The sequence below is a fragment of the Lagopus muta genome, chromosome 13 (genome assembly GCF_023343835.1).
Source record: "Lagopus muta isolate bLagMut1 chromosome 13, bLagMut1 primary, whole genome shotgun sequence".
NCBI classification, from domain to species: domain Eukaryota; kingdom Metazoa; phylum Chordata; class Aves; order Galliformes; family Phasianidae; genus Lagopus; species Lagopus muta.
In genome coordinates, this window is record NC_064445.1 from 8,602,900 (window position 1) to 8,615,537 (window position 12,638).

At 35.5% G+C, this 12,638-nt stretch overlaps 1 protein-coding gene across 1 annotated transcript; it reads right to left on the reverse strand.

Moving 5' to 3' along the window:
• Positions 1-111: 111 nt before the first annotated feature.
• LOC125699891 (uncharacterized) lies at positions 112-12,457 on the reverse strand. Its single transcript, XM_048959909.1, has 8 exons — positions 12,364-12,457; positions 8,719-8,912; positions 7,249-7,354; positions 5,960-6,133; positions 5,170-5,269; positions 2,718-2,806; positions 1,673-1,802; positions 112-1,225 (listed from the first exon to the last, which is right to left on the reverse strand). The coding sequence occupies exons 2-8, from the start codon at positions 8,780-8,782 to the stop codon at positions 1,217-1,219; spliced, it is 672 nt and encodes a 223-aa protein (XP_048815866.1). The 5' UTR covers positions 8,783-8,912; positions 12,364-12,457; the 3' UTR covers positions 112-1,216.
• Between the last annotated feature and the right edge of the window lie 181 nt (positions 12,458-12,638).

Here is a 12,638-nt window from a genome sequence, read left to right on the forward strand (position 1 = left end):
TCCAGTACCTTTTATTTTTTAGTTAGAGGCAAGGCAGTCAATTTTCCATAGCTTCATTTATTTTCATTATTCACAAAAGATGTTACAAAGAAAGACTGTATTTTTAAAGAAAAAAATCTGAGCTGTTAGGTTCAACAAGGTGACTAAGACAAAAAGAAACAAGGGACTGCAGGGCTCACACTGCTGTATTAGCCAGTATTTCATTATTTGATGCATCTTGAGAAAATGAGAACCTAAGTGCGTCGGTTACACTCGTTCAGTGCTGCTAGTATCAGTGGACTAGGTGGCTACACCTGACAAGAGAACCTTCCTTCCCTTTTGCCTCATTCTTTGGGATTCTGGAGTTAGCAAGAATACAGATTTTAATAAATATTCAAGCTTGTATGAAATCTGTTGCTTTTCTTTCTTAACTACTGGCTCTTTTGGTGGAGAAAAAAAAAGAAAAGAAAAAGAAAAACAAATGCCTATCAGGGAACAATAGATTCTAAACACTAAAATGATTATATAATAGATTCTAGACACTAAAATGCCCTTAAGAATCTCCAACATTTCAGTCAGAGAAATACATGGTCTTATTCAAAAACACTGTATTAGGAACCATTGCTCACTAGCTTGTGAGCGATACAGAGTGGAGTAAAAATCACAAATGATCAGGAAAGCCAAATGGAAAAACTGTACTTGGAGAGGTTGTCTTTGAGAAGCCTTCCTAAGGAATAAGGAAAAATGCAGCTTCTCCTTTCTTTTTAATATAGATTTAAATCCACAGCAATGAAGGAAGAATGATAATTAGCACGTGTATTTATCAGCTCTTATACTGGATCTTTGGGAAGACTTTCTTCTTTCCTATGAGTTCCCTCTGAGAAAAGGCAGCTGTTCCTAACAGGCACTTGTCAGTCAGGCACACAACATAGTTAATCACAAAAATCTCTGTCCAGATAGATGTGCAACAATTTAAGTATGTAATAACTGTTAAATCAGGTATCCAGAAAAAGATAAACTTTCATAAATTATACAGTAAATAAACTGGATAACAGTTTTGTAATTATGTTTTGTTTTATAATTATCTTCTATACTTCTTTTCAAATGACTTTTAGTGCTCTCTACGAGTTACTATTTTTTCTGCATCCAGGTACACAAGGCCTTACTGATCTCTCAACGTTTGGATTGCTCATTCATTGATCATGCAGCATTCTGAGATACTTCAGATCAAGGGGCATTAGTATCTCTGCAAAGAGATTAGAATTCAACTGTTAGCATGACATACACTTCCCTAGTGTACTTGCTATTAAAATATTTGGTAACTAATCTACATTTATGTATTTCTTTTATTAGAATATTTTATTGGTATTTTTATGCAAACAATGTATTAAACTTTGCATACACAAACTGAAACAGGCTTTGAAATATGTAGAAACATTTCAGCAGGCATGATCTTTAAAGGCCCCTTCTTCCAAGCAAACTGCTCTATTCTATCCTGCTGTAAAATCTACATAGTTTAGAACGGAATTGGCAGGTATGAAATAACCCTGAAGAAAATACCTGTACAGGAACTTTCAGGCCTTCTATTAACTCATATCCTTATTCAGCAACACAAACTTGATCAATCTGAGTTACGATAAATTGCTCTCAGTACCAAGACTGACTGTTCTACAAGGTGGGTTTACATACATACCGAATACTGCCTGTCCTCTGCATAACCTCCATAAGGTCTATTGCTGCCTGGATAGACAAAGCTGTCGAATTGCTGGGGTTGCTGGCTGGAAACATAGTCTGGTCTCCTCATTGGCTGAGCATACCTGGGGCTATGCAAAAGAAAAAAGACATTGTAAAGAAAGTATATGATGTAAATTAGAGTACTTGTATAAATAATAAATAAAAATAATAAAGCCTGTTAACTGCATACATGATGTCAATGCTATTGCAGTAGAACAGCAAATTGTTCTGTCTTTTAAATTCCTTTTACTGCAAAAGACCACTCATCCTACAAAAGTGAATTTAAGGACATTAATTTGGGATTTTTTTTTAAATCATACATCATGATAAGTTGACCATCAACATTTTCCACATTCATATTTAAATAAATAAATAAAAAAATCAGGCCTTCTTAATGGACCAAAGTATTAGACAGCTCCAGACTGCAGTAGGACCCTGCTGCTTATGAGGAAAATGTTCTGCTATCATTTATTTGCCTCATGGGAAACATGTTCTCTGCAAAAACTGCTGGAGTATATGCAACAGTGGGCAGGTGTTAGTGAGGAAGATAAAAGTAAGAAAGCAAAACTAAGTAAAATGTTTCCAACAAAATAATTAAAATTTTTATAGACTAAAAACATACCTTAGCCTTTGGATAAACCAGTACTCTAGAATTAAGCTGCAGAAAGAAATTCGCACCAACTTTTTCATTTTAGTATTATATTAGGAAAGCAGACTGCATCAACACACTTCAAAAACATTACATAATAATGTATTTGAAGTCAGAGAAAGCTGACAAGTTTAGTCCTGTCTGCCAGGTCATACTTACACCCTTTTCTATCACATTCAAGCCACAAAATAATGTATGCAAGTTACTTAGTCCAATGCTTTGGCATTTACTGGATCTCTGTCATGGCACTAGCATGACAGAAATGACTACACAGAAATGATTGGTTTTCAAACCCAAGGAACAAGTGAAAATAAATAAAGAAAAATAAAGAAAAGATGGAAAAATAACAGCATACCTAGAATTATCTAAGTGACTCGGGCCTGGGAGATCTTCAAAATCTTGTCTTCTCAGTACAGCTTTCGGCAGTTGCCCAGTCCAGGTGACCTATACATAAGGGTTGCACACAGCAAAATAACAAATTACAAACATAGGTCACTAGGCACAGCGCACTCACAGCTGTCTTTGGTGGAAAATGTATAGGATGACTTCTTTATTGGTAACAAAATATATAACAAAAACAGTACAGACATGTTTTAACATATATAAATTCAATTTATCTAAAAGATTCGCTAGAAGGAAGACCTTTAAGTATTTGAGTAATGTGGAAAATGTATGCCTAAAGGCATACAGAGAAGTACCCAGGTAAGTCTGCACAATTAAGGTAAACTAGATATTAAGGGTCTTATCGAGTCCAGTGAGTTCTCTTGAGTTTCTTATGATTAAACATTTCAAGAAGATGCCACTCCACAAATAACAGTGGATTCACCTCAGATTTATACAACACCACGTCTAAAATTAAACTAAATACAGTGATTGATAACGAAAGACCAATGAATTGTATTAACCAATTAAACTAACCTAACTAAACTAATTAAATTAACAAAAAAAAACCCAGTATTAACCAATACTGCTGCTTAAACCGGCTTCTGTCTTCCCAGACATATTTCTAGAGAACGAATGAAAACATCATGAACAAACAAGAAGTCTGTTCATCTTAAAACTAATACATTATATTTGTTTCTAAAGGTATCTTTGTTTAAAAAAAACCTGATGACCTGAGGCAATTTTCAAAATGCAGCACCCTCAGGAGAGGAGCAGTATTCAGGGAAGACTGCTTGCAAGAGCAAGCGCTGGAGCTATCATACCAGACTCTGCAGAAAACAACCCTGTCCCAGTTGAAACTAAGACACAGATGCAGATCACAGTTTTCTCTCTCTCCTCCCTCAGGCAGTTTTGGTTAAGGTTCCCCAGTTTACAGAATAATACACGCACAGGGCTGCCATGTTGGCAGCTCACATATTCATGACCATCACATCTAACAGGGAGATGAGGCAGACAGAATCATCTGTTTCTGGGCTTCAATGTACTGTCTGGATAACGATGAAGTAGGACATACTACAGCCATCATCCAGAGTAGATCATTTTACAGTAAGATTTCTTTCCTCAACTAGACATGCAAAATTTGGTCTAACTCCTGCCTTAAAAACTATAGCATTATTTACATGATATTCAGAATTAATTACAAATTAAACAGCACCACCTGCTGGTGTAGGTGTCTCATACCATTTTTTTTTCCCCATTAATATACTCAATTTCCAAGGTATTAATACTTCACAAACATATTTAACAGGAAATAATACATCTGACTACATTCTTTTCTTTCTTTTCTCTATGGCTTATAAAGTGTCCTCAGACAGTATACACTCTTTAAATAGTCACTTCAAATACAGAATGAGGAAGTGAATACAAAGACACAAAAACGTAACTCCCATTCATCTTTCTTTTTATTTCACACTTCCTGTTCTGATTTTGAGAAGTATTTATCCACCTCCTCTTGTGCTAACCACCAGTTCAAGTGAGAACCTCTGCTGTAAAGTACACCTTGCCTAAGAGAAACCTGTAACAGCAGTTACCCTAGTCCAGAAGGCAACACCTGGTCCTTCATGGATCCACATTCAAAGAACATTGCTGGACTACTTAATTTTTGAAAAAGCACTATTTTTTGCTTAAAACTTCTGCTTAGTTTCATTTGACACTGCTTAGTTCAACATTAAAACAGAGAACAGTCATTTCTTACACTGTCTCTTCTCATACAGAAATCAATGCTGATGACTCTGAAATTCCAGATGTACTACATGTTCAGCCAGTCTTTCCTCTGGTGAAGAGTAGCTAGTACACAAATGAAACTGTAGGTGCAGCCCATCAAGCAGCTTTAATGGGTTCAAATCTGACAGTAACAACTTCCTCCTCTCTGGCTGCACACTACTGCCCTTTTTCTTGCACTGGCATTATTACCAGTAATAGCATGCAATGATTGAGTTTCTGAGCTGATCAGGCTGAAAGCAGCTCACCTGGCAGCTAGAAGAGAACAGTGATGAAACAAGGAAAGAGGCCAGAATATGTGGCTTGAGCTCATATCCAAGATTTTTCTCTTTTTAACACTAATATTCTAACTGGCCTAAAAAAAACCTTTAATTTGAATATCGTTTCAAAATAACACCAAGTTTTTTGTTTTCTCCTATGCAAGCTAAATATATTTCATGTTTGATGAAGAGGTTCATGCATTTAGATGACCTTGGAAATCAAATACTGGACAAATAAAACTAAGATCTTAAACTGAGGTTATCTTTAGTTTTACAAGATGACAGCTTCATGCTATTCATACACCACTCTGTTGAACCACAAGGTCACGTTCAATTTTCACTAGAAAGAGGAACATGTGATGCACAGCACGCAACATCTCTTACCCTTGGTGACTGCTGAGCAGCATGTCCCAGGTTACCAGACAGTTCGTGACTAAATGTAGGGTTGTGGTGTACTTCCTGGTACGGAGAATTTGTCTGCTTCCTGGTGGGCAGGAAGAACATGAATTGAGAGCATCAGCAATAGTTTGGTGGGTCATAATGAATCTTTTTGGGCTGCAGATTTGTTCACAAACTGTACCATCAACTGAGATTTATTAGGGCAATGATACTTGCAAGCTATGTAATACTGCAGTTCTTCAATAACACAGGACAAACCAGGAGTACATGCTAACAGGACACAAGGAAAGATGGAAAAAATGAAATATTTAGCATGGAATTGGGAGAGACTCCAATGTAAACAAAGATAGTGTTGAAAGCAAAGAAAAGCTCAAATTGCCAGTGGTTAGTGTTTAATCTGCAACACTTGTCAGTGTTCAGCAGTCTGATTTCCCTTTTTGTTTTCGAACATGAGGAAAGCAAGCCAATCCTTCACAGCAAACACATCAGCAAGAAAGACTTGGTAGTCTTGAGTTAGAAGTAGTAAATGCACTGATTAAAGAAGAGAGACAACGACTTCGAATGAAGTTGTGAATAGTGTGGTAAAAGATGAATAACTTAAGGTGCTTGATTTAGGATTAAATTGTGCAAGGAATACTTTGGTAAAGGATGCTATATGGTAAACTTGTTGATTTAAATATCAAGAGGTTACAAATTAATCAGAATACCAGGCTACTTTTGTTTTATTTTAGTTTTGATTATAAAAACCTTTTTAACTGTATCCAGAGTAACTTACCCAGCTTTTTTACCTTTACAGCAATAAACACACTGAAATATTGCAACAACTATGAAAACCAGGGCTACTGCAGGAAGAACAGATACTAGTATTAAATCCAGTGTGTTCCAAAGCTGGTTACATTTAGGGCCCATGTACCAATACTCCATCCAGCCCTCTCTGTAGTAATCACATCTGCAAATAAAAACATTTAAAATCATGTTGCTAAAATGTAAGTAATACAAAAAAAGGAAAAAATATCTTATTGTAGAATTATTCACTATTGGACACTGCAGGAAACCAGAGATTCAGTATTTTTTCAGTTCCTCTAAAGATGTTTCTGATCTGAGAATGCCTACCCATCTTATTCTGGATATGATGCAAATACAGGGTCAGGATCAACCAAGAACTGCATATCCAAGTTGGCACTGCAGCAATTCCAAGATAATATAATAAGCTTTGCCGAGAAAAGAGAACGTAATCCTAGTAGTCACAGGGCAATTCTGGTCAAAGATCTTTTCATCATCCATAAGCACATGAAACCTTCACTATCTCCAGAACAGATATACAGATATCTTACCTCAGTTAATACGCAATGCCTGTATTGAGCAGGATATGATTTAAAATATGTACATTTATAGTTTCAAGTAGCATTTTATTTGCTGGAGTTGCAGTAAAATTTAGGCAGTATGTTCAGTTATCTAATCTGATACATTGGGTAAAACAGGAGGTCACATAAATAAACAACAACATGATGACTGGTTCACAGAGAAGTTATTTCTTTGAGTTAACTAGTTAATTAGATGAGCTTCCTAATTCTGACCAGTTATTTTCTTGCTGACTTCCTACAAGTTTAACTGTCGAATTATATGATAAAAAAAACAACCCAAAGTGCCATATTTTCTATTCACATGGTGATTTTTTGTTTAAAAAGGAAAAAAGCAAGCACATCTTGGAGAACAAAATGTTTATACATATGATTTTCTAAAAGCTTTCATTTTGATTAATCTGAGGAAAAAACTTGTTATTACATATTTCAGTTCTAAAGCACAATATTTGAGACAATAGCAATTTGTGGGGAAATTGAGGTTTATAGTAATTATATAAATGACTAATTACATACTGTAAAAAAAATTAAACTTTACATTCAGACTTCAGTTGTGATGCTTTCAGCAGTTGTGATTTCATGCAGATTGTGAATGAAGATCGATACCCATTTTCACAGAGCACAGTGCTGGGTCTAAATTTTGTTCCTCATTAACAATATATTCCACAAGCACATTTACATGAAAAAGACCACTACAACCTACCTGCAAAAAGGTTTTTCATTTTTACACTGACAAGGAACTTTGGCAGGACAGAAGCCGTCGCTATTACCACTGCAGTCACCAAAGTCCTCAATTGCAGTGCAGTTGGCTGCAAATTAAACACAACAATAATAAAGAAAAACAACTTAAGACTTTTGTATGGTAGCATACTGTTACCAATGTGTATTTCCAATTACATCAGAAATTTAAGCTTCATATGATATACTCTGCAAAAAATACTGGATCTTAATTTCTAGTGACTTGTCCCTTAAAACTTCTGAAATGACTGGAGAAATTAAGGCTTACCAGCTCAAATTACTTTGAGTTTACAACAACCTTCCAGACAGCTAAAGTGTATGGCTGATATGATTATAATTTTTATCACATTATTTAAACATGACTATAGATAAATTATAGTGTGTATAATCTCTGTATCATTGCCAAAGACAAGGAATCATTAAATCCATTTGGGACTCAAATTCTCAAACTATAAACTCAAGCAAAACCTTATTATGTGGTTTGCTTTCAGATTATTCTTCCTCATTTTAGTATAATAAAGGATTTATTTTGCATTAATATGGTTTCTCCTCCCACTCTTTTACTGTATATGCATTGTGGGTTGTAAATTATGATCCAGAAGTCAACTGCTTACAGTACTACAGAAGCACATGGATGCCCAAAAATAATCACCTCACCTCTGTCAAACCTCAGAAGTTATCACATTTGACATTTCAGCCCTACACAACCCTACACATTTTTTGCTATCTCTTTTTCTTTCCTACACAGGATTTGGCCTGAACGCTGTACTCATCATTCACACCAACAAGCTGCAAGCTGAACCAGAGGTTCTGGTACAAAGCTTGCGAAGTCTAACATAATTCCTGCCTGCAGTAAAGCATTTAGGGACACACACCTGAAATCTTTACATGGAATGTACAGCTAAACGATCAACTAGAAGGCACCACTAGAAAAGGTGAGGAAGATAATTAGAACTGAAAGACTTGCAAGGCTAAGCACCATTATGAAATTCAGAAAAAAAAAAACAACCAACCAACCCAACAACCAATACAGCTGAATGTTATTTGCAAAACTTTTCACCATAAGATAAATTTTTAAAGTTTGAATTAAGGCCATAATATTCAATTTCACTGAAGAACACCCTGCTGAGTCATTCACAATATAACAATATCTTTTATTTTTAAAGGGGTTAAGAACAAACATTTACAGGAAATCCTCCCATAAAACAATCTTCCCAATCCTATACATAAAACAAGCAGTTAACACACAAACATCTTAATACTTCATTGCTTTTCCATAATTAAAAACTCTCTCTACCTAAACAGTTAAGAGAACATACTCAGAAGCAACGCCACTGGGCTTGCAATACTTCAGGAGTGCCTCTAAAGGTTAGCCAAGTACTCAATAGAAATATTACTATTCTAGCAAACTATAAAGCAAAAATGTATTTCTTACGTTCTTGACTCAGAGAATCACCAGCCACCAATAGAATGAAAAACAAGACTTTAAGAACGGACATCCTGTTGCCAAGTGTGGTAATGACGGCTTCTCCCAGATGTTGTTAGCAGCAGAATGAAGTTTCTGTTACTGCTGTTGACCACAGCAAGTCAAAGATCATGGATTTTGAGCTTGCTTTATAGCATCATTCTCTATAAAAAAAATTACTAATTAACTTGCATCAGATACAACTTCCTGGTAAGCGTTCCACTGTAATTCATTTTACGGTAAGCAAGTTCCATGAAACGTTCATTACCCTTTCAATTTCAAAATCCGTATGAAAAGAATTCTTTAACTACATGACTTTCAACATGCCAAGGTATCTGTCACAAGCATTTACTGGTTCTCCTTTTAGGTGTACCTTACCTTTTAAAGATAGCAACTCTGAATGTATTTTAATACACTTCCTGGAATACACAGTGTTCTAAAAACACATTAAAAGCCCGTAACCTAAATATGAGAAGTTTGTTATTTGTATTTGATATTGGTCCTAAGATGTTTGTGCTTTAAAAACAAATGAAATCTGGCTGCAATTATGGCTTCTCTGATTGCTAGACACTGCTGCAGCTCATAGTATATTACTGACACCACTTTCTTCAATCCACAACCAGCTTAATTACAACACATGGTTGCAATCTTTCTGAATTTTTCATGATTTCTGAACTTCTAATGTTATGATTTTCCAAAACTTTTCCCATAGTTGGGCATGAAATAGCATACATATACTTCCTCATTATCACAGAATTACGAATTTTCCAGTCAGATTCTAACAGGAAATAAATATTTCTAAACTTACTGAACAAGACTTTTTGCATTTTCTACTGCCTTTGCATCTCTTCTTTTTGCAGATGTGGAATTACAGTTTTATTTCAGTCCAAATTGCAGATTTATTTTGATATTCTTTTCTGGTAAAATGTAAAGGTAAAATCATGCCTGCTCTGCATGAATAACTGCACCAGGCACTGGTGATGAATAACTGTCCCAAGCACAACAGTTCAATTCACTACATTTGGATCTTAAACAAAAAACTTCATAGCGTGGACTTCTTTCCATAGATTACTAAAAAAACAAGTAGACAATATCCATAAACCTTCTTCAGTGACTGCAAGTTATTGGTCTGTTTGAAAAGTTAATGCCTAAGTCATAACTGGGCAGAGGTTTGTGTCAAGGAGTCCTGTTTATACATTCTGGCAAGAACAAAGTCAGAGTATTTGTTCATTACTAAGATAAATAAATATCTCAGTTTCTAGAAGTGACCAGTACTCTCCTGAATCAGAAACTGGGGTTACAATTATTAATTTCACCTCAATGAATGTTGATGCTGTTTGCTCCTCTGCCACTCTATTGCACAAACAAATTCTATTCTAAGGTGTTCTTTGATAGGAATTTCTGCTAGTATTTTGTTGTGACTTTAGTGAAGGTAGTATGCCAGAATAACTGATTTATTTTACATGAATGTTTACTTTTGGTTTTCTTAGAACCTCTTCAGTCTCATGTTTCTGATTCTCTTCTGGGACTGTTTTCTTTCAAGCCTGGCTTTGACACTTGCACCACAAGCTGCTTCCAAGTTTACCCAGCAACAATTCAGGACTGTTCTAAAATTCTACCTCATCAGCAACATCTTAGACAGGAACCTGGCATCTTTTCCCATGATACTACCTTCCCTTAACCACTTTTTAGAGACTTACTAGAATCTTTCCTGCTGATTAACTGCAGAGCATTTAGAAGGGCATTTCTCCTCAAAAGCGCAACTTAAAAATATGTTTTTGAGTAGTTCAATTTCAAAATTTGACAGTCTGTCCAGTACCTTAATATAATCTTAATGCAAAGGATCCCTTTGGTCACATAGTACTCAGTTTACACAATAATACTCATGCAGTTTCCACAGTAGGTCAAAACACACACACACACCACAGGACAATTTTGTCTTTCCTTAATGTTAAACGTTCCCTGAAAATAATTCACTGCACAATAATATCCTCAATCTGCAGCAGGACTGAGCAAATGCCTGGTCATCCTGAAGAACACACAACAATATATGCAGATACACACAAAGTTTGTGAAAGACTAGCTAGTTTGTAGCTTAAGTTCAAACATTAGTTTTAAGGATGATGTTCTTCAAATTTCTTCATAACTCATAAAACACCACACAGATATTTTTTTTCCCCCCAGTCAGGAACTGCTGCTTACAAAGACACGCTAAGCATAGCTAAATTACCAATGAAAGGTAAAAATTAACCTTTATTTTTCAAAGGATAAATAATTATCTGTACAAATCAATGCCTGGTATATTGTATATCCTTCAAACAATACTGCTTTGACTGAAAGTCAGACCTTCAGCTCTGCCAGAAGAATGTTTCACAACATTCAGTCTTTCTCATCCAAGAACAGAGAAAATCACATATAGCCTGTAAGAAAACATGTAATCTTTCTTCAGATGTAACAAAGAAGCAGAAGCATGTTTGTATACATGCTTTGTTGTTCTAAATGACATGAAATTTTCCCTCTGGCTCCAGTTCACAACTACTGAATACTAAGCATTAAACACAGATACTTCATGTTGTGGGATAAAGAGACATTTCTATCTATGGCTTTTAAATTTGAATTTAAAACAAATTAAATTTAAATTTAAAACAAAAGATTCAGGAAAGCTTTAATTAGCAGACTTTACTTAGATGAGTTGTTCTAACGAGGTGTACTACAAAAAAAAAAAAAAAAAACAGACCACTGGCTGTCTATTGCACAGTGGGATTCCATTGAATGCAACAGGTTTGGACAAGTCTTCACAGAAGGGTCAGAGAGGCCATCAGTAGGTTTTTCTTTTTAGTGCCTACTTACATAAGAACTGAACAATGGATTAAGTTTCTGCCACATAGACCAAAACTGCTTTAAGCTCTTCATTTCACAGTATACTAATTTTTTTTTCCTCTTACTGCCTAAGTTTCTGGAACACTGAAAAATCAAATTATGCATTTTACAGCTACAGTCTACATATCAATGACATCTAGACTAATTCTACAAGGCTGTGCAGTCTCCTTGCCTGGATGCTGACCTGTGCAATCAGCTGTAGGGAAGCTGCTTTAGCAGGAGTGTTACATTCAATGTCTCTGGAGGTCCCTTCCAACTTCTACAACTCTGTGACTCCATGAAAGTTACTGACTTTACATTACAGATCAAAGCAGGTCAACTGCTCATTGTTGTAATCTCAATTCCAGACCAGCTTCAAGACAGCTTTGGATAACACACTCTCTACTACCACTGAATTGCAGAGGTTCTAAAGGAAGCACAGAAAGCTAAAAACTTCTCAGATATTGTTATTATGATCGCTACAAATGAGGCTTATGAAAGTTAGCAGCAGTTAAAAACATGGTAGCCTCAGTTTAGACCTATTGTCTGATCACATCACAACACCTAGAACTTCTTTCAGTTGTTTCAGGATTTGCCGATTTTTAGATTTCCTTCTGCTCAGCACTTCAGACTGGTCTCTACGTTTGCTCTGGTCTACTGGAAGAACTCATCAGTACTGTGGTTACACAAATAATAAGTATGATACTTCTCAAATGGTTATGATTTCTTGACTACAGCTTACTACAAGCAACTTACCTGAGCTTTTCTTCACCAAAACCCTGCAATTTAAAAAGAAAAATTATACACAATCTAGTGCATATTACTTCTCCTTTTCAGAAGAGTAGGTGCTGTAATACCACATTCTTTTTTAGTTTAGAATACATATTTTTGTATTGTAATGACTCTGAGGAATATTCACAATTGTCACTACAAGACAGCTATACTGATGTATTAAAACAATCTTTACAATGTCTACCAAGTTATTCAAGAATCATAATGACAATATCACATTTAAAATGGGCACATCCCTT

Excerpts from the sequence above, each read along its gene's own strand:
- LOC125699891 (XM_048959909.1), bottom strand. The coding sequence starts at position 8,782 with ATGTCCGTTCTTAAAGTCTTGTTTTTCATTCTATTGGTGGCTGGTGAT. Across the intron at positions 6,134-7,248 it reads AATGAAAAACCTTTTTGCAG|ATGTGATTACTACAGAGAGG; the intron begins GTAGGTTGTAGT and ends TTTTATTTGCAG. Across the intron at positions 5,270-5,959 it reads TGTAAAGGTAAAAAAGCTGG|GAAGCAGACAAATTCTCCGT; the intron begins GTAAGTTACTCT and ends CCTGCCCACCAG.